Source organism: Notothenia coriiceps, unplaced genomic scaffold, assembly GCF_000735185.1.
Source record: "Notothenia coriiceps isolate Sejong01 unplaced genomic scaffold, NC01 NC01_scaffold00014516, whole genome shotgun sequence".
In the NCBI taxonomy this organism is placed as follows: domain Eukaryota; kingdom Metazoa; phylum Chordata; class Actinopteri; order Perciformes; family Nototheniidae; genus Notothenia; species Notothenia coriiceps.
The window spans coordinates 228,876-249,187 of NW_011347217.1; the positions used below are offsets into that span (position 1 = coordinate 228,876).

The 20,312-nt window shown below is 39.8% G+C and overlaps 3 protein-coding genes and 1 long non-coding RNA gene across 4 annotated transcripts; 1 reads left to right on the top strand and 3 right to left on the bottom strand.

The window, feature by feature from the left end:
• Positions 1 to 1,739: 1,739 nt before the first annotated feature.
• LOC104948544 (E3 ubiquitin-protein ligase TRIM41-like) lies at positions 1,740 to 4,895 on the top strand. Its single transcript, XM_010774744.1, has 6 exons — positions 1,740 to 2,336; positions 2,436 to 2,531; positions 2,832 to 3,065; positions 3,701 to 3,723; positions 3,802 to 3,935; positions 4,017 to 4,895. The coding sequence occupies exons 1-6, from the start codon at positions 1,740 to 1,742 to the stop codon at positions 4,607 to 4,609; spliced, it is 1,677 nt and encodes a 558-aa protein (XP_010773046.1). The 3' UTR covers positions 4,610 to 4,895.
• A 760-nt stretch (positions 4,896 to 5,655) lies between these two features.
• Positions 5,656 to 11,048, bottom strand: habp2 (hyaluronan binding protein 2). Its single transcript, XM_010774739.1, has 13 exons — positions 10,619 to 11,048; positions 10,303 to 10,408; positions 9,969 to 10,067; positions 9,761 to 9,877; positions 9,557 to 9,673; positions 9,344 to 9,454; positions 9,077 to 9,248; positions 8,895 to 8,992; positions 7,538 to 7,997; positions 6,778 to 6,920; positions 6,487 to 6,621; positions 6,189 to 6,334; positions 5,656 to 6,067 (listed from the first exon to the last, which is right to left on the bottom strand). Exons 1-13 carry the CDS (start codon positions 10,676 to 10,678, stop codon positions 5,900 to 5,902), a joined length of 1,932 nt encoding a protein of 643 aa, XP_010773041.1. The 5' UTR covers positions 10,679 to 11,048; the 3' UTR covers positions 5,656 to 5,899.
• Positions 11,049 to 11,704: 656 nt separating this feature from the next.
• LOC104948545 (probable E3 ubiquitin-protein ligase TRIML1) lies at positions 11,705 to 16,090 on the bottom strand. Its single transcript, XM_010774746.1, has 6 exons — positions 16,046 to 16,090; positions 14,837 to 14,932; positions 14,162 to 14,398; positions 12,601 to 12,647; positions 12,378 to 12,520; positions 11,705 to 12,295 (listed from the first exon to the last, which is right to left on the bottom strand). Exons 1-6 carry the CDS (start codon positions 16,088 to 16,090, stop codon positions 11,721 to 11,723), a joined length of 1,143 nt encoding a protein of 380 aa, XP_010773048.1. The 3' UTR covers positions 11,705 to 11,720.
• A 910-nt stretch (positions 16,091 to 17,000) lies between these two features.
• Positions 17,001 to 19,957, bottom strand: LOC104948538 (uncharacterized). The gene is made up of 2 exons (XR_798703.1): positions 18,266 to 19,957; positions 17,001 to 18,056 (listed from the first exon to the last, which is right to left on the bottom strand). It is a non-coding gene; the product is annotated as an uncharacterized lncRNA (long non-coding RNA).
• Between the last annotated feature and the right edge of the window lie 355 nt (positions 19,958 to 20,312).

Genomic DNA, 20,312 nt, shown 5'->3' on the forward strand with positions numbered 1-20,312 from the left:
GAACCTTAAGAATGGCTCCGAGCGCAGGACAAACACCCCATATAAAGCTCCGACGTGTACACCACTAAAGCGCAGGAAGTATAATAAAGGGTGTAATACGAAACGCCGTGCCCATGTTAAAGGAGGTTTAGACAACCGCCATAATTACAATTCCGCCCCAGAGAGATACTGCAGACTGTGGACGGTGGATTGAACCGATCGGACAAGGTGAGAACCAAAGACTTACCGGTCCTTCCTAGACCGGATCGAAGACCTCCTCACTGAAGCCTTCTGTACACGATGGTTCGTTCGTAAGGAGCGCTAACTCTTTGCCGGCTGAGGTCGCCACGACTGAACTCTGTCAGGATGTTGGACGGCCTCAGCTGTGACACACACAGCAGTCCTATGTCAGCCTTTGAGACAAATGTTCATCAAATCGTTTGTAGGACATAACCTCAAATACAGGCCAACACATACAACACACACAGTGACCAGACAGGGCACAAAGGAGAGGAATACCGACATATAGGAATCCATCACGGCTCGCCGGTAAAACAGTTTGTAACAAGTAAAGTAGACACAGGAGCATCACTCTCAAGCAGGTAAGTAAGGTACATTCGCGAGACTAAAATGAAGACCAGGATTGCTTACGAAAACAAAGATAATTGGCATCATGACCGTACGCTGTCAAGCTACACTTGAATGGGAGATGATCAACTCATGGCCGTTATTAATTATTGAGAAGTCTACCATACAAACATTAAATTGAGGAACGAATTTGATCTGATGAGACAAAGCACAAAGGACTAGCAGACAAGGCTGACCTAATTGTAGAATGGACAGCTGTTTGAGGGCTTGATAGCCCACTCCCCCTCCACACCGCTCCACACTCGTTGGTTTGGAACAGCCCTCAATATGGCGGACCCTCCGCGTGAACGCGCAAACGGAGGAGTAGGGTGTAGGGGTAGGGTGTAGGGGGCGGTTTGGGAATGGGCCTAAGTATTTGATAAATAGTTGAAGTTTTGTCGAAGTTAAGACACACAACCAATTAGTGTAAATATATACAAATGTACATCTACAAACAATTAAATTATGTTTTTGATGGACCATGTTTTACAATGAAAATATTGATTCAGTTAAACCTTAAACATAATTGCACCTCTGAAATTGAATGAAGGAGATTTATTTTAACGAAATTAACATATTTTAAGTAAACATGTTTTAATTATGTACAAAAGCATATCATATAAGTAGTGTTATTCTGTTTAACTTTATAACTGCTTTAATTATTACTGAACATTAATATTGGCACATTTTGTACAAAATAATCTCAAATCAAGATTCACGCCATGACACTCCAGTAAAAACCAGTAAAAACTGAAGACCTTCAGATGCTGTTGAAAAATCTCCTGAAAAATCTAGAAAGTTCACCTTGAGTTCAGATTATAGTGTAAATGTACATTACTCAAAGTCAGATCTGACTAGATTAATTAATTTGTTTGATTACATTTGAATAGTATTGCATTATAACAAATATTTTGTAATTAAATTCCCTTAGTCCACCATTCAATTGTGTGGGGACTCCTGAGCGTTGATGGCTTAAATCAGCGAGTGAAAGATGTCATCTCATTTTTAGTAACCTGACACTGAGGCATGCGAGTGAATGAGTGCATGCCAAGAGAGTCCTGTGAAACATTCATGAGCAGAGAGGCCAGGAGTGCACACTGAGAAGCCGTAACAGCTGCTTGCAGAGCTACAGCATGGACCCTGTTGAGGAAACTTTAAAGTGTCCCGTCTGCCAGGACTTCTTTACAGATCCTGTAACGCTGCCATGTGGACATGACTTCTGTCTCACCTGTATCCGAGCTGTCTGGGGAACAGACGGGTCTGACAAGGCTCCTTTCTTCTGTCCAGAGTGTCAGATATTCCTTCCCTCTAACCTCACTCTGGAGGTCAACACCAGCCTTCAGACCAAAGTAAAGGACCTCGCCACTAACCGGCCGTCAACAGCAGAGCAAAGGACAACTACTCAAAGCAGGGCAACTACGTCATCTTCGACTATCCACTGTGATCACTGCATAGAGACGCCATCGGTGGCCATAAAGACCTGTCTGACCTGCGATGCCTCACTATGCCAGGCCCACGCCCTGCTTCACCAGCAGAGAACTGCTCTGAGGGAGCACACAGTGGTGGAGGTGACGGACGATCCGCTGTCTCTGAAGTGCAGGGAGCACCGTGATGAGCTCAAGCTGTTCTGCATGGAGGAGAGGGTCCCTGTGTGCTGCCTGTGTCTCCTGGTTGGCATGCACAAGAACCACAAAGCAGTACAACTCCAAGAAGCCTGCGCAGATTTCAAGGTGAGTACAGATAGCGATTTGTCATCATGCTAAGTTTTATTCATTTGGTATTTTCAGGATTATTTATGTTCTATAGGCCTGCTGTATTTCTGTCTACAGAGCATATTAGAGGCCACCATGAACAAACTGCTGAAGAGGAGAAATGAAGCAGAACATGCCATTAAGGACTTGGAGTCATTGTATACTCAAACACTGGTACAGTCATCCAAAGAATACCCTCTTCTACATTGAAAAAACTGAAAAGTTTACTTTAATTAAATGTATTATGTCAATAGATTTCCCATAATTAGGTTAGTTGAAAGCAATAATATTACGTTTAAATAAAATGTAAAAACATCTTAATATTATTTCTTTTGACTAACCTAATGCAGTGATGTGAAATTTGTAAACATAATACATCCGATAAAAGTTAACATTTTCGTTTTCTAAGTGTATTCCGTTTATATTTGGAACCATTTCTTAAATAATGTGTTTTTTTTGTTTTGTATTTCTTAGAAGTCTGCTGCAGATTTCAGAGAGAGAATCTCAGACAAGTACAGCAGGATCCGTGTTGTGCTGGACGGGGATGAGCGTCTTATGATGCAGATTATAGACGCAGAGGAGACGTACATGACAGAGTGGCTGGAGGCCCAGAGAGGCAGCATGGAGGCTCAGATCAAAGAGATAGACAGCCTGAGGGCCTCCAGCAAATCACTTCTCCGAGAAACAAATGAGCTGCGATTCCTACAGGTAAATGTCTTGTACGAACATAGACGGATTAATGAACAGGCTTCCTGGGCATGTGCAGGGTCTCAGCTGGTTAGGGGATCCCTAGGCCAGACCCAACATTTTTTATTGCGATCTCAAAAAGGGGTATTCCATTGCCACAGGGAAGCAAGATGACCTGTGAAGGAGTCAAAAAACGTCAAATTAAGAAACCAAATAAGTCCAACAAGAGAAGTACATCTACCAACACATGCATTGCAACTAAAGACAGACACAATACTTTACCAAAAAGAGATGTTGCACAACCTCAAAGAGATGCAAAACAATCAGAAAGAGACATATCAGTCCACAGAAGAGACACAAAATGACTACTAAAGGATGTGGAAAAAAAACAAAAGAGACATAATACAACCAAATACAGACACAATAACACCACGTTGAATCATAAAACATATACAGAGAGACACAAAATGATCAAAAGAGAAGCAAAAGAAGATGTAACACAACCAATAACAGTTTTAAAAAGACCATAAAGAGACACAAAAACAATACAAATAGATGCACAGGAACCCATTGCCTCATAATCCGTCTATGTGTACAAATGTGTTCTGCTATCGCGATATGTGCAAGCCCAAATGATCTGTTTCTTTTTTCAACAGCAAATCACTGCACAGAATCGTTGGTGAGTAAACGGTCACTCTGTTTGTAATTACCACATTCCATTTATTTCCTTATCATGGTTTTCTGTTCTTTTTTCTAGTGACCCTTTCGATTTAGCACCAATCCAGGAAGTAGACAAAGATCTGTGTGACCTTGAAAAGCTGAGAACAGTAGAGAGGCTGGTGGATGACCTCTCAGTGGCTCTGTCCCAACACTTTCCCAGGATGTGGTCATGTAATGAAAGCATCTAATATTATGCAGTCTAAAATCAACCTCCACTAGTTGTGTACCGACAGTATATTTTTTTATTTACAGATCTAAGTTCTCCTGCTCTGGACTCCAAGTCAGCCCATCCGAAACTGGAAATATCCCAGGATAGGAAACAAGTGTACTGGAGAAGGCCGTCTGTCAGTGAAGCACAGAGCCCTCAGCCATATGACTCCCAGTGCAGTGTCCTTGCTCAGGAAAGTTTCACTACTGGTCAGCACTACTGGGAGGTCATTGTTCAGGAGAAACCTTACTGGCTAATGGGTTTGACCACAGAGCCAGTCGATAAAAAAGATGCTCCAAATTACAGTTCCTCCAGCCTGGGCGTAAACAACACATCCTGGTGCATCTACCATGGGGACGGGAAGTACCTGGCCTGCCATGACACCCAGGAGAAGCTGCTGTCGGTGGGAAAGAGAATCAGAAAGCTGGGCATACTGGCAAATCTCCAGAAGGGGGAGCTGTCATTCTACGACGCTGATGCAATGACCCTGATTCACTCTTTCTGTGTGCAGTGCACTGAGCCTCTTTACCCCATGTTGAACCCCTGCATTGATTTAAATGGACTGAACATGCAGCCTCTTACCATGTTTTGGATTAAGGACCCCTGGGATGTAAACAGAAATGGGGGCAAAGACTAAAATGGCTTACTGATGATGTGTGTTCATCACATTTTTCCATGTTTATTGGGTTTTTGCTCTCATTAAATAACCTTAGGAACATTTCAAACATAGTTCTTCTGTCTGGATCTGTCCCGGTAAACTATGATGAAGGAATTTACCTACCTCTATATTGAAGTAATAACGAGAGCAGTTAAAGATAATGAACATATCAGCAGCAATATGATGTTCTGATACTATATCATTGTGATCCTATAAAGCTGATGTTTTATAGAAAGTTCTTAAGTAATAAATATTGGTGTCATGATTCATAGTCGTTTCTATATTGTTTTTTCAGTGTCATGAGCAGTAAATATTTAATAAGTGGTATCGGCTGCACCTTCCCTCAAAGAGCACTTTTGTTCTGTGGTAAAGTCTTTCTTCTCGGTCAGCAGCTTAGCAGCTCTCATGTTTACTTGATGTAGTTGAGGCAGTAAATGGACCGTGCGTAAACCACAGGCTCGTTCTTTGTACCACTGTCCCCTCGGCTCACCAGACCATTGAGGACATGCGTGTCTTCATTCTCACATGTCAGTGGCCTTACAAAATTGCTGCCCTGAAGCACACAAAATACCCAATCATCTGTCACCCAGGACTTTCATAGACTTTGAAGCTGGAGCATTTTTTGTGGCTCATAATAGCCAGAACTATGCAAGACATTGTCAGCCTAAAAGGTGGTGACAAAATAAGAAAATGTAATCATGTCGATTATATAAATGATTTTAGTCCTCATATACTGTAACTGTGCCATCATCACTGATGCATTTGAACACATTTCTTCAATGAAGGATTGGGATGGAGGTTATTTTCCAACATTCCTCTCAAAACTGACTTACAATTATAATGTAATTCCTCTTGAGAGACTAAGGAAAACTGAGCTTGAGTAAGAAAATATGACACCATTTCTCATGTCTCTGGTTTGTCACATTTGAAATGTATCGAGTGTTTTCCTTTTTCTCCACACTGGTCATTTTAATACCTTTTGGATCACCTTGGCTAGAATAAAAGTAAAGATTCAGGGGAAAAAACAAAGAAATATGACATTTATTTGATAGTAGATTTCAGAATTTTGATCTGTTCCTGACGTAACACATTAAACAGAAATTACACATTTTCTTAATTTCTTAGGATGGTTTTATTAAGAAACATAGGAATTTAAAATGGTATTTGAATACCAGATACAACTGCGTATAACCAAAAAGCTCATGATGAGTAAGACTTGCTAGCCAAGTCCTTTGCTACACTGACAAGATGCTGAGTAAGAGAGTTTGCTTATGCAGATACTGCTTGAGTCTTTGACCTGATCCAGTCCAGGAAGTGAGTGACCCTTGTGTAGACCCCGGGCTTGTTCTTCCTTCCACATTTGTCTCCCCAACTCACCAGACCATAAACAACGCTGTTGGTGTTCTGCTCACATGTTAATGGTCCTCCAGAATCACCCTGAAACACGAGCAAACAGCTGACCAGATAGCATAAACACACACACGTTTTAAAAGTTTACTGCAGGAAAGTAAGTAAGTCATGCAGATATTTTGACCGATGGGAATTTTCCTCTACTAACCTGACAGGAATCTACCCCTCCCATCAGGTGGCCAGCGCAGAACATCGTGTTATCCAGGACGCGGCCATAAATATCGGGTTCAGCGCACTTCTCCTGGTTAATCAGCATTACATTGGCCTCCAGCAGGTGGTTTGAACCAGTTAGAGCTGCAGAGAGAGAACAATTAACAAATGCAACAAAACTGTCAGGGGTTGTGTGCAAATACAGATTAAGGATATACAAAAAACAAACAATCAATCCTCTAAAATAAACTAATCTTAATTTGATCAAGTGTATGAATATGTGAAAATGGCCTTACATTCTTCTGTGGCACCCCATCCAGAGATTTTACACTCCATCCCATCAGGCAGCTGGGCATCAGGCAGACAGGCGGTCTTCACAAACTGAGACTCATTGGCACAAACACCATCAGTGCCTTCCAGCCTTAATAAGGCTTTGAAAATGAAATTTGGATAAGATTACAACAAATCCTCACATCCAATCCTTATTCAACTATAAAGGATCAAAGTTCCAAAGTATAAATGAAGTCAAAATGCTCTTGTTGGTAAGAAATGCCTTGCTTGTATAAAATGAGAGAGACTTGGCTCACCTATGTCATTGTAAACAGCTTGACTAGTCTCTCTGTAGTTCTCATGCAGGATAGCCTCTTGAACTTTTATGACTTGCTCTGTGGGTTCCACATCATTCAGTGACAGACTTCCTAAAACCACCTGCATGTCCTTCATTGGTTGACTGTGCAACAAAAACAAATAACACATGATTCAATAAATATTAAAGGAAAGATACTTTCTTTCTTTTGACCGAATTCTATGTGCCCAGTGTTGGAGGTATGGAATTAAATAGCACTTACTTTGTGATGCTCAAAGCGGCAAAAATACATACAACAACAATGCCTTTTCAGAGATCCTGACACAGTTACTCATACATACTGTTGACCCTGTTGTGAGCTTTTTCATTTAGGAACTAGTATCGTTCTACCTTATCGACGCGCAAGAAAAAGCTTGCATCTTCTCATGGATGAGGGGCTCTTGCTTTTGCTTGTGTGAGATTTAAACATGAATGGTGTCCTCTGGTATAGTTGCACACTTTCTTCTTTATGGTTCATAGATAAATCTGCTCACAACAAGGTCTGTAAATGATCTTAAGTATAACCACGTCATGATTTCTGGATTGGGACATTGCTGTTTAATTTTTTGGGGCATTGAGCACCAAAAGCCAAGTACTGTCTAGTTACATTAAGCTTGAGAGAAGGCTGGAGGTTGAACTGTCCCTTTTATGTGATATGTTTACCATGATCAGCCAATGTGTTGTGTTTTTTGCTGATTTGCACTCAATAGTTTGGTACTTACATGCAGTGTCCAGCCGTCAGCACCCAGCAGCTCTCGATGAGAACTCCTCCACATGTGTGTGTGAAGCGCTGGTTGGAGTTCTTTGGTTTCACTTGCAGGGACACCTGCCAGGGTACAGCCCCGGGAGGGACCTTCAGACCCCCAAAGATTCGGGTAATTTTCTTTTTCGGCTGAGCCTCCCCGCAGGTGGCGAACTGCTGCGGTCCAGGGGTGGCGGTTGGGACGAAAGTCTCCTTAGCTGGTGTAGGAGAAGTTGTTGGAGCCTGGGTGGGGTCTTCAGGGTTTACCGGGACGATTGGAGGTGTTTCAGGCTGGGGGGCGGTGTCTGTAGGGACGATGATAGTTGGGACAATGACAGCTGGGACGATGACAGCTGGGACGATGACAGCTGGGACGATGACAGTTGGGGCAATGTCCGTTGGGGCAATGTCTGTTGGGACGATGCCTGTTGGCGTCTCACCTGAAAACACATGCACAAGAAGATGACAGAAGAAAGCACATTTTTTCAGTGGAGACACTGCAGAAGAATGGGGTAAAACATTTAAATAATAGATTGCAACATTTAACTTCCCAAGTTGATTATTTCAACTAAGACAATTCTAGTTTGTATTACCATTTTCCTCAAATTAAATGTTTAAATATGCAAATGAGGCATTATCTCATGAGAGCTTGAAGTATGCTAAATTGCATTTCTGGAACAGAAATCTGAACATTGCAAAAGACGGGTTTAACATAATTAAATATTAGAGTAAAAGGTTTTTAATTTAGCTTTTAACTGAATTGTTTTGTATTATTTTATTCGTATATATATTTATATATATGTATATATATATAGATATATATATACGAATAAAATAATATATATAATATAAAAATAATTATAAAATAATATAATAATATAAAATAAAGAGATGGTATTAAGTGTTTTTTTTATGTGTTACCTGATTATTACCTGGGAAGGGGGGGATAGTATTGTTTTTATTTGTAAATTGTCTATGTTGAAGCATTTTGAGTTACCTTTGTGTATGAAAAGTGATATGCAAATAAAATTGATCTGATTTGATCATGCTCAGGAGGCCAACAATTCATTTCAAACTGTAAAATATATGTGTGGAAATGTAGAGCTATTTGTGACGTGCTCCTGGATGGTCAATCAATCAATCAATCAATCAAAATCAATCAAATTGTATTTCTATGGCTCAGTATCAGAAATGACAGTTGTCCAAGGGGGCTTTAGACCATAGCACGATGAATTAACACTACAGCAGTCTGCGTTGATCTTTGAATTCATGTCAGTGATTCTCACAGTATCTGCCTATATCTGCGTTTCTGCATAGTGGCTCGTCTGAAGCTTTACCTGTTGGTACGGGACACTCTGTGACATTACAGGTGTCCCACAACAAGCTGGGGCCTTTTCTGTAGAAGCACCAGGGCATCGATTCTCCGTCTGGGTTTCTGTGTCATAGAAACATTTTTGATTCAGCATCCTCCTGTAGATGTCCTCTGCTATTATACTTATTAATGTTTTGTTCTCCCTACCTGCAGAAGTTGTGAGGGCCAAGTCCATCTTTGTCCTCGAAGGAGTTAAAGGGATCCACTCCTTTCTCCAGGATGAAGTGAGAGTTCCAGTAGAGGCATTCGTGGTCGTCATCTGTCTCACTCACAGTGCCACGATACGACTCTCCGTCATCCACATAGCAGTCATCTGGGCCTAAGACATATACCTCACTCAGTCAGTATATGAGTAAAATTATGCATATATTGGGTTGTGAGAAGAAAAGTAATATTTTCACTTGTCGTATTTACCAACATGGCAGAAACGTCCTCTAAACCCTGCTTGGCACTGGCAGTCAAAGTCATTGCCTTCATTGACGCATTTTCCACCATTCCGACATGGATTAGGCTCACATAATGAATCTTTGGAGAAAAACGGTTCACAGTGAAAGTGTGCTCTCAATAACTGTAGCAACTTGTTGAAATATACATTGTTTTCATTTTTGGACAAAGACCAATTCTTACAGCTTCTGCAGTGTGGAGGCTGGAAGGGTGCCTTGCATTTGCACTCGTAGTATGGGCGATTTGAAATCAGGACACATTCACCACGCCCGCACCTACCTCTTCTACAAGCCTTTGGACCTGTGATGATACAGTAGTTTTAACTTACCGTTGCTTTATACAAAGACATGGTAGAAAAACATGGTACTAATTATCTTTTTTACAAACCTCTCTGGCATTTTTTTCCCTTGAAAGGTTTGGGACAATCACATTCAAAGTTCCTTTTCCTTCCCTCTTTTTCCTCACACACTCCATTGTGGAGGCAAGGGTTTGGGTCGCAATGGCCTAAGAAATGAGAAAAGTCAAGAGGGGAACATAAGCTGGAATCAGAGCTTTCCAATATTATGTTGACAGGCTATAGTTTGAACACTCTTACCTTCTGGCTCTTGAAGTTCAAAAAGCCAGTCGGAATTTGATTCGTCATCATCGTCATCATCATTATCCCCAGCTCCGTCCCGGATCGTAAAGAATATGTCTAAAAAGATAATTTTACTCAATAAATTGTAAAGTATTATTGCCATCCTCCCACCTTTACCCTTTAAAACTAAATGTCACAAATGATTTAGCATTCATGCTCAAATCCAACAAGTGAAAAGAATCAGAATTTACATGAATGGTAAAAAAACAGTAATATATTCATCCCTAATTGCACATCATAGGAAAATATATAAAAACGAGATACATCAAAAGTACAACACAGAGACACTAACCGTTAATTATGTCCTCAAATCTTCCTCTTTTTTTGTCGCGGTTATGATGCCCATGTCCTCGAAGCTCATCAGCATGATGATCATGTTTTTTCTTTTTGCGTTTTAGCTGAATAATAATTTGACAGTACTTATTAGTCATAAGTATAAAAGATAATGTGCAGTAGAAATGTGTTGCAGTTAATGTATCTTGTTTAACAGAAACTTCAAGATACTGTTGATACATTTTATTAAAAAGCCTTATCAAACAACATTACGAATAACACTCCATACATTTGCTAAATGCTACACAATTGCTGTATATACAATGAATACATACTTCAGCAGGTATGAGGAGCACCGCCAAGAAGAGGCAAAAGAAGAGGAGCTTTAGGTTCATGATGGCAGGGGCTCAGAGGACTTCCAGGAGAGTGAGATGGGAGTGCACTGCTTGGCAAATCACTCACACTTTTTCAAGCATTTGGTTAAGTTCACTAACCGTTGATCCTGCTGGGTTTAGTGCCGCCCCTGTTGGTGAGTCACATTTATCGATTTTAACTGTGCTCTTGGAAACTTGTTTCTCCGTGATGAAGGCAAAACATGTTAGTGAATGCTTAAAGTAGACCCAAAGAAATTGTAAGAAATGTTGACCCTCTTGAAAAAATGTCGACCCTCTTGAAACATTTTCCCTTATTAAAATTCATTACAACACATTTTGAACAAACAGGATAACTGAGTACTCAGTTGCAACATTAAGGCTCAAAGAGCATATTTGCATATTTGCCAATTGTTTGTTTGAGTATAGACTTTGAATGCAAATAAACTCAGTGCATTTCAGGATGAGTTTTAGATCTCGTACAACATTTACAAAATCAGTAAAGTTTATTCCTTACAGTGTAATCCCAATCAAAATAATCACTTATATACAATTATCACCAACTTTTATGACTTTCAAGTCACCTTTTATAAACAAGACTTGTTATAAAGAAATACTATGTTAACTAAATATGCTTCAATATGATCCTTTCTCTTAGTTTATTAAATGTAATGTGCAGTGAGATCTTGTTCAAAAATAATTTATATAAGGAGCTGTAATCCTACTTGACATTTTTACCACATTGTACCTGTTTGTCATGTGAAATATATTCCATTATTTAGAATAGGGCTTTAGTATCAGCAAGAGTACCCCTATTGAGGCCCCCTTTATAAAGGGTTTTATTATAACTAATAGCTTTAATATATGTCAATGAAGAACTTAATGTTTTATAGATTATGTCTATCCTCCTTTAACATGAAACATTTAGTAAACTCATAATTTTATAACAAATGAATTAGGAAAAAACATTGACCTCTAACAATAACTTATAAACCTTTATAATTAGTAAATAATTGGAAAGTGATGCCTCAGCAAGGAATTACGTAAAATAAATGTGTGGAGCCACTCATCCTTGATCACTAGTAGGAGATGAAGCATTACAGATCACAATAGGATTAGCATTGGTGCCCTTGTGGTCATGACCCGGACACACGGCCAGGTGGAGGCAGTCTGAGAAAGTTCCTGCACAGAAGGAGAACAGCGGCTTCATGTTCTCCGCCTCAAGAAATGTCACCAATCCTGCAGGGAAGCTACACAGAACACCAATCCGGCTGAAGCGTTTCGTGAAAGGCAGCTGATGGGGCAACCCTCCATGCCAGGCTGTATACTCCCCATCAAAGAACTCCACGCACCAGGACTCAACCCCCCTGCCCAGCCAGCAGTCCTCTGTGTTGCCCTTTCGGGGAATGCTGGGATAAGTGACGCCTAGCTCCCAGTATGTCTTCCCACTCACATCAATCTCCCAGTAATGGCGACCACAGCTGAATCCTTGCACGCTGATGACATTGAGGGTGGTGTCAAAGCGTCCAGGGAGGTCCGAGAGTTGCTGCCAGGTGTCGGTGAAGGTGGCACTGTCACCCCGGGGGGAGATGATCAGCTTTGGGTGGGACGTCTCTGGATCCAGATATACCTCGCTGGAATCTGGAGACACAATTGAATCAAGTTTTATACAGACAGAAAACTAAAAGCTCAAGTTGTGTTTATGAATATGTATAACACTGACAACTGTGGGTGAGTTTCCTGATTAAAGGGGTCTGTGAGCTGATGAACAGCAGCATGTTGTGGGTGAGGCTGAGGATCTGGTCAGCTTTAACGTCATCCAGGCTCACACTGCTGGGGTCTGTCCTGTTCAGCAGATCCATCACTCTGGAGGAGGCAGACAGCAGAGAGATTAGCCGCTGCTAATGCTACTGTTTCCATCATTTTCATTTGTTTTGATTCCATACCTGTCCACTGTCTCTGTGTCCCGCTGCTCAGGGAATGAGAAGAAAGACTAAGGAAAAATGCAGGGGAGAAAAATGAAGATCAAATGAACTTTGAAAGGAAAATGTTTGGTTTCAATACACAAATGTACGGAAGCCCTGAGAGGCCAGAAAGATTATTCTGGTGATCAATTTTCTAAGGCTGATCTAAATAGTTGTCTGTCCTGCTATTATGATTCATGTGAAAACAAAGGTTTTGCCGATAAAAGTTGATTATTTTTCTTTTCATCTGTGATAAAGATAGGAACATTTTCATCTTACTATAATGACAGACCTCAGTGTGTGTATGTTTGAGTTTGGATTATCTCGCTGTTAGGAAAATATCACTCGTCACCGGCTTGATCTTCAATATCAGGATACATGTACTTTTTATCCTTGGAAGAATGGAAGTAGTCATCACATACAGAGCTGCATGGGACAAAATTGTTCCCAGAACAGTGTCCTTGACATGCCTTACATACAAGAGAGGGTGTATCACTGTCACAAGATGCATGAATACCGGCTCAAAGCAGTATTCTATGCTAAATTCAGATTAGCAAAGGCCCACGTAAGCAATAAACATGACAGTCATATCTCATATGTCTATCTCCATATGTTGTCACATAGCTACTGTATCTAAAACAGTGGGTTTTTGTGGGTTTTTTTACGCTCTTCTAGCTAATCATACATCCTGTTACGTACACAGCTACGTAGGGCCTTTGTTATCATGTTCTACTCTGATATTGGAAGAGCACATTCAGTATTTTCCCAACACTCGCCAAATCTTAGTCTGATCTACTTCACGTTTGGCATGTGTGTTGTTGAGGCCCCGAGATAGTGAAGTGGCTATTTGGATCAGAGGTTCTGTAAAAAAACGTTGGTTAAAACCTGCACTAAACCGCAAAACTCTAAATAGACATGCATCAAAAACTATATAACGGGGCACCACGTCCGCATAGCACCAAGATCAGATTGAGTATGATGTCTTTCACAAATTTGCACACCTGACTCTGACAGAATGGACAAAGTTTTTTCGTGTTAAACAAGCAGCATGTACATCTACCTGGATCATCCACATTTGCTGTCCTTATGCCTGCGGTATGAACGTTTAATGGGGCTTTGACTTTCTGCTATAACATTTTCATGGAAGCTTTGGACCTCATGATGCGTAGCATTGCCTACGTAAATGTGTGCATAGACTCACTTCAAAATGCAAGGAGCAGCGGCACCAGCATGCCAAAGCAGGCACTTCACTCGTGATGATATATGATTAAAAGCATTCATGTTTACTTCCAGGTCAGTAACTCAATGCACTTTTAACACAACATACAAAACCCACAGTATATGTTTCCAGCTGTTCACAGATGAAAAAACATTTAAAGAAAGTAAGAAATATTATGTCAGCAAAACCTTTTTCCTACCCGTTCTTAAGTCTTTATCAAAGGAGAGAAATTCATTTTAATGTTAACGTGCCTCTCAGGGCTTCCAATGACAATGTAAATAGGAAATATTAGGCCCACACGACTTAATCACATGGTTTAATCACCATTGTATCATGCTCTGTGTCTGACTGGGCCATAATTGCCACAGTGAGTCTGGCCAGGTCCTGCTCTATCTCCTGAATCAGAGAACAGTTCCTTTCCATGAGCCCATCCAGAGCAGAGACAGCGGCGCGCTCCTCCATCTCCAGGTGGGACAGGGTGATCCTCAGGTCCTCGTCCAGGGCCGCCTGGATCTCTCGATATTTCCGTATGATTTTCTCTCTTATCACAGAGGACTTTTTCTGAGTCAGGCATAAGCATTTATCAGTTTATTATACTGCCTTATCACTAGCGAAGCCATTTTGTATATATATATATATAAATGTGTCTGTTGATTATGTATATATAGGATATACATATTTGTATACATATTTTTATATATTTGTATTTTTGTATTCGGGATTGTGGGAAGTGGTATTTCGATCTCTCTGTCTGTACACACAAACTGAAAGATCGTCAATAAAGTTGACTTTGACAGNAGGATATACATATTTGTATACATATTTTTATATATTTGTATTTTTGTATTCGGGATTGTGGGAAACAGTATTTCGATCTCTCTTTACACACAAACTGAAAGATTGACAATAAAGTTGACTTTTACTTTGATTTTCAAATACTATATAACTATAAAGACAGAAATAATACAATTTCAACACTATAGTCTCAACACAACTTACTGTGATTTCTGATTGCCGTGCAGCCAGTTTTTTCAGTCTGTATTTCACTGCATCCCTTTGCCTCTTCAGACACTCTTGGTGCTTTTCTAATGTCTCCTGTAGAAAGAGATTCACAAATATTCACTACAGCTCATTTGAACAAAGTCAGACACATTGTTTGTGGTGAAGTGAAGAGGCAGAAGCAGTTTATTGTGCGATATATATGTGGATAGCTACAAAGCCGTGTGAAAAGTTGCTCTGACATTCTTATAGGACAACAATATCCATGTCAAAAAACTGCCATATAAATATTATATAATAATACTGTTTTCCAATTATCCTAGGTCAAATATTTTAAGAAAACTCAGTACTGATTATCACTTGTAAATATGTATTAATTTGTATTTACTTTAAATGGCAGTTTGTTGACATAATGACACAAACTGAAATGATTATCTGTAATGTATATGTAAAGTATATGCTTTACCAAAATAACATGAGAAAATGGAGCAAGGGCTCCAGATTGAAAGCATGATATATTAGAAACCATGATGTTATGCCATTAGATCAAAAAAGTGTGTTTTAATGGGTCAAATTGAAGACAGTTTCCTTTTGGATCTGAGTATCTGTATTTTGTCTACAGTTTATTAAGGACTTATAGGAACTGAGGTTGAACATCCCAGCAAAAAAAAACACACACACGTTAACATGGCAAAAATGTTTAAAATATAAATAAATATATAGCCAAAAATGTCCCATTCTCTCTCTCATTTTAAGATAGTATTTTTAAACAATCAGTTTATTGTAGCAGCATTGCATGCACTGTGTTTCTGCCACCCAATCAGAAATCAGAAATGCTGCCCATTGATTTCCGCATTGCCATTATATGACCTGCAAGCTGCAGTGTTGTGAAACCAGAGGCAGCCATCAGCCCTCCATAAGTGTCAGTGTTCGTCAGGAGGAAATTATAATTGTTGTGTCAACATCACTCAAACGTGTCCCACTATAATTCCCTCTGTGACTGAACGAGGTCACACAGCAGCTCTCTGAACAAGTGATGCATTTGATACTTAAGGAGAATAATTTGAAGCCCCAACTAGCACATTTGTGCACTCCTTAATACAAATTATTTATGCTTTACACCACCATATACATTTTCAAGAGTACACCATGGTTTTCTGAAGTGTTAAAGTCTCCCTCCACACAGAAGTAAATTGAGCTTATTGTCACCTCACTGTGCAGGATGTATACTGTATGTACACCATTAACACTCATCTGGTATATTTGGAATGTTTCTCAGTGATCAATTTAAATGTATCTGGATTTTTTTTACAGTAAGTTAAAAAGATAAGATGCAATTTAAAACAAAAACTGAAGCAACTTTAAACAAACTTGAAATAAGTTATACATTTATTGAAAATTGGTCACTTATTTCTTACCAAGTCTTATTAGTATTTCATTCGCAAATGTTCTTTAAAATATTCTGAGGTTGTGTTAGCAATCTGTGTGGGGATGTGTGTGTGAGAGAAACTCCTGCTGGAGGGAACTTTGGGATTGTAGATATATAACACCCATTAGGAGAGGGAAACGCCCAAATATAGGGCCTTTTAAAAAAATGGAAGGCTGTTTAGTGTTCACAGTGATACTTTATGTTTCTCAAACATGAGTTATATTTAATTCCAACCACACCAATGGGGAAATATGAACAGATTGTTTTTTCTTGCATTTGAAACCGAAACTGTTACATATGCAGTATATAATGAGTTGTAAATCAGTTTTCCACACACAATCTCTAATGGAGTTTGGATTTTGGCAGTGCTACAGTATGAGAAGATTGACTGTATTTGTACTGTGTGGTTATTGTTCACTGCTCTGTGTGTTGACATCAAAGGAACGTCCTAACCCAGCTTTTTCGCCAACGCAGGAAAATAAACCCTTACTATTTGTATTTGTATTGAGTAAAAAGCCAAGTTCATGTAAAAAGAGATTTCAACACAGGGGCCCCAACTAATCAGTTTGTGTAGAAAGCAAATAGAGTCCACCATCTGACTGGCCGTATAAAAGTAACCCAGTCCTAAGACTACCTTTCACCCTGTGTAGCACTACAGAAGCTGTGTGTTTATTGGTGCGATGCAAAGAAGAAACCAGAGAACAGAAAAGAGGCGGTGGGTACCTTTGGAATAGCTGAGGATCATATGGTTCATGGTGATTTAAAGCTTTATTGGCTTAAATTTCAATACAACAAATGGCAGTGTGGGTTTTTCATTTATAAAACAGTACTTCCAAATACAGTTGATTCTCACATTGAGTGTTTTTTTATATTTGTTGGTTACTGTATTTTGGATACGGCACTAAAATATATTTAAGATTTGTACTTCCAATACATGTAAAAGGGAATGTGTCTGGCCATGTTTATGAGAGCCTGAGAAGAGAGACATTTTCTTTTTGTCAGGGTCAGATGGATGTTTGGATTCTACAGAAGCAAGGGGAGGGGACTGGCAATGTGTATGGGGTTTCCATTGAGATCTGGTAAAACAGTTGATGGGTCCGCTCACTGCTTTCCCTGTGGCTTTTTTATTTATTTTATTCAAAGACTCATTGAGCCGATTCTTGCGAACTTTGGGCAAAATCAGCTTCAGCCCAAGCGTTGGGAAAGCGGACACATGTTCAAGCTACGAGCATGGACATTTGGTAATGGCGCCATGAGGTCTACCGTACTTACAAAGTTCCACAGGAATCAACAGCAACAAATAGTAGGAAGAAACAAGCAAGAAAGAAAGGAAAGCCGTTCCACTCGAAGCAAAGCAAGAAGTAAAACAAGCGCAGTCAAACCAAATAACATGAACCTATTTATCAATCATTCTCATTCTTTGTCATTTTTGAACATGGAAAAGATTCCTTGATTCCTGTGCAAGTCTAACTGGACAAATCCTTCAGCTCACAGTCTCAGGAAGCTTCAGAGCAACAAAAGAAGTTCAGTCCATCTTGTGGCTTCCTTGAATTATGCCAGGATAAAACAAAAATAATCCAGAAGAAAAAGGAAATAAACCCAAAAACCTACATCTAGATTACAGTTTGTTGTGTGCTATCTGGATGAATGTACAGTATGCGCATGCTGCTCTGAGTGCTAGAAGAGCTTGGCCTTCTTTTTCATGTCGTTGCGTTTCCACAGGGGAAGCCTGTCAAACTCCTGGACCTCCATTCCAAAGATGTCAAAGAACAATTCGGGTGCTAAGTGGCGCTAGAAATTGAGAACAAAGGTGGAGAAAACAAAGGAGGGGAGTGTTCGTGGTTAGCACCAAAGCCACAAAAAAAGGTTCCCACAGCAAAAATGACAAGAAGCAATGGATGCACATTCCTTGATACAAATTGTATTTGTGTAACATTGTCATTTACACAAAGTAGAGAAATCCAGTATCAATTGCGGACAATCAGGTGGAAATCTGATACCTCCAGTCTGGTTCTGTCCACATCCCTGGGCAGTTTAGCTCTCCCTCTACTGGTTATCATGAGCATTTCATAGGGATACACCTTCAGAAGGAGACACCGAGTCAGTGAACACGTCAAAACTACAGTCTAGATTTAAGCTTCACAGACCATTTAAATCCGACAAAAGGGATAAAATGTGAATATTTGTGTAGTTCTGATTGTGACAGAGGGACCACTGGGTGGGAGTGAGAGGAGGCTGACTGGGAGTGAGAGCCGTTGTTTAGGTTGTTGAGGAGAAATGCAGGTGCTATGGTGTTCACACTTTTGTTGTTGTACAAACGTGCAATAGATTAGGCAAGGGCAAAAACATGAAAAGAGTTATTTAACAGCTGTATTTAAAAGTTATTTACCGCAAACACAATAATGTAGGCTAAGTAAATCCACACGGGAATGATTGTCCTGGAAACTGAGGTACTTGTACTTTTTCTAAATAACTAATCCCCTCCTGAATCTGGCAAATGGTAGTTGTTTATTTAGCTGAAATGCTCAATAATAAACAACTAGAAGTTATTTGTGACCAACTCATATCCACACAGTTATGTAAAATGTCTTATATACTATGCAGTATATAGTGATATGAGTTGTTTGGATGACAATATGCGTTTGGAATCTCCACTGTATGCTGCATACAGTATCCAGCCTCTTTAATTCAGAGCCATGTGCAGATGAGCATGGAGAAGCCAGCATGGAGAAGCCAGCATGCTAAGCGTGACTCAGCTCCAGAAGCAGCATGCTAAATCAGAAATGTGAGTCTTTCACCTCCAGTAAAAAAAAATCTTTTAGTTTCCTATTTCTTCCACCAATGTCCCCGCCCTACAAGGCTAAATACAACTTCATCTTCCTGTTTTGGGCTTGTCTCTTTGTTTGAAAGTGTGGTTAGTCTATATCTAAATTAGTTGCAAAATGTCTCCTGGTTTGGCTAAATTCTCTAAAAGGTGTTAGTGGGGTTATATGAGGTACTTACCGACCGATGTGGGTATTTCTCTGTAAGTGGGGCAGCAGCTAAATGTATTACATCTACCTGCAGCTGCTATTTATGCTTTGTTAAAAGCCGCCATGCCTCTATTGACAAAAAACTGTATTTTTACTTTGAAGATCAAGAAAATCACTGGTATACTGCTACCTACATCGCCTAGTTTGAAATTAATATGGTGTGATTTTGGAAAGTACAAATTCCCCAAAGTCACACATTAATGTAAACTAACCAACCAAGCAGCTGTAGACAACCTCCTCTGTTCTGCAAGGTAAAATTACAATATTTATCAATGGAATTGGAGAAGATGAAGCATATATATCAGCTTCAGTTCCCCGTCAGATAGGGTTGCCTGATAGGGTTGTCTGATAATATAAAACAATTGAAATGTTCTAAATATAGTGTACACATAAACTTAAAATGATTATTTTAGGGGCCGAAAGTATGTTTTGCTGCTGCCCCCGTCCACAGCAGAACATTGCAGCTTCCGTGTGTGCACTCCAAAAAACTAAGTTAAAACTAAATAATACACTAAGTACGATAAGTACCTCATACAGCCCCACTATAAATAATTTGACCTATCCTGTTGAATAAGTGAACAATGTAGGGATTTTGTATATACACTGAACAAAAATATAAACGCAACACTTTTGTTTTTGCTCCCATTTTTCATGAGATGAACTCAAAGATCTAAAACATTTTCTATACCCACAAAATAACCATTTCTCTCAAATATTGTTCACAAATCTGAAAAAATCTGTGATAGTGAGCACTTCTCCTTTGCCGAGATAATCCATCCCACCTCACAGGTGTGGCATATCAAGATGCTGATTAGACAGCATGATTATTGCACAGGTGTGCCTTAGGCTGGCCACAATAAAAGGCCACTCTGAAACATGCATTTTTGATTTATTGGGTGGGTCTGGGGGGGTCCGAAAACCCTAGGGTTAAACCCTAGGGTTAAACCCTAGCCCTAACATGTCACCCATTGAGCATGTTTGGGATGCTCTGGATCGGCGTATACGACAGCGTGTT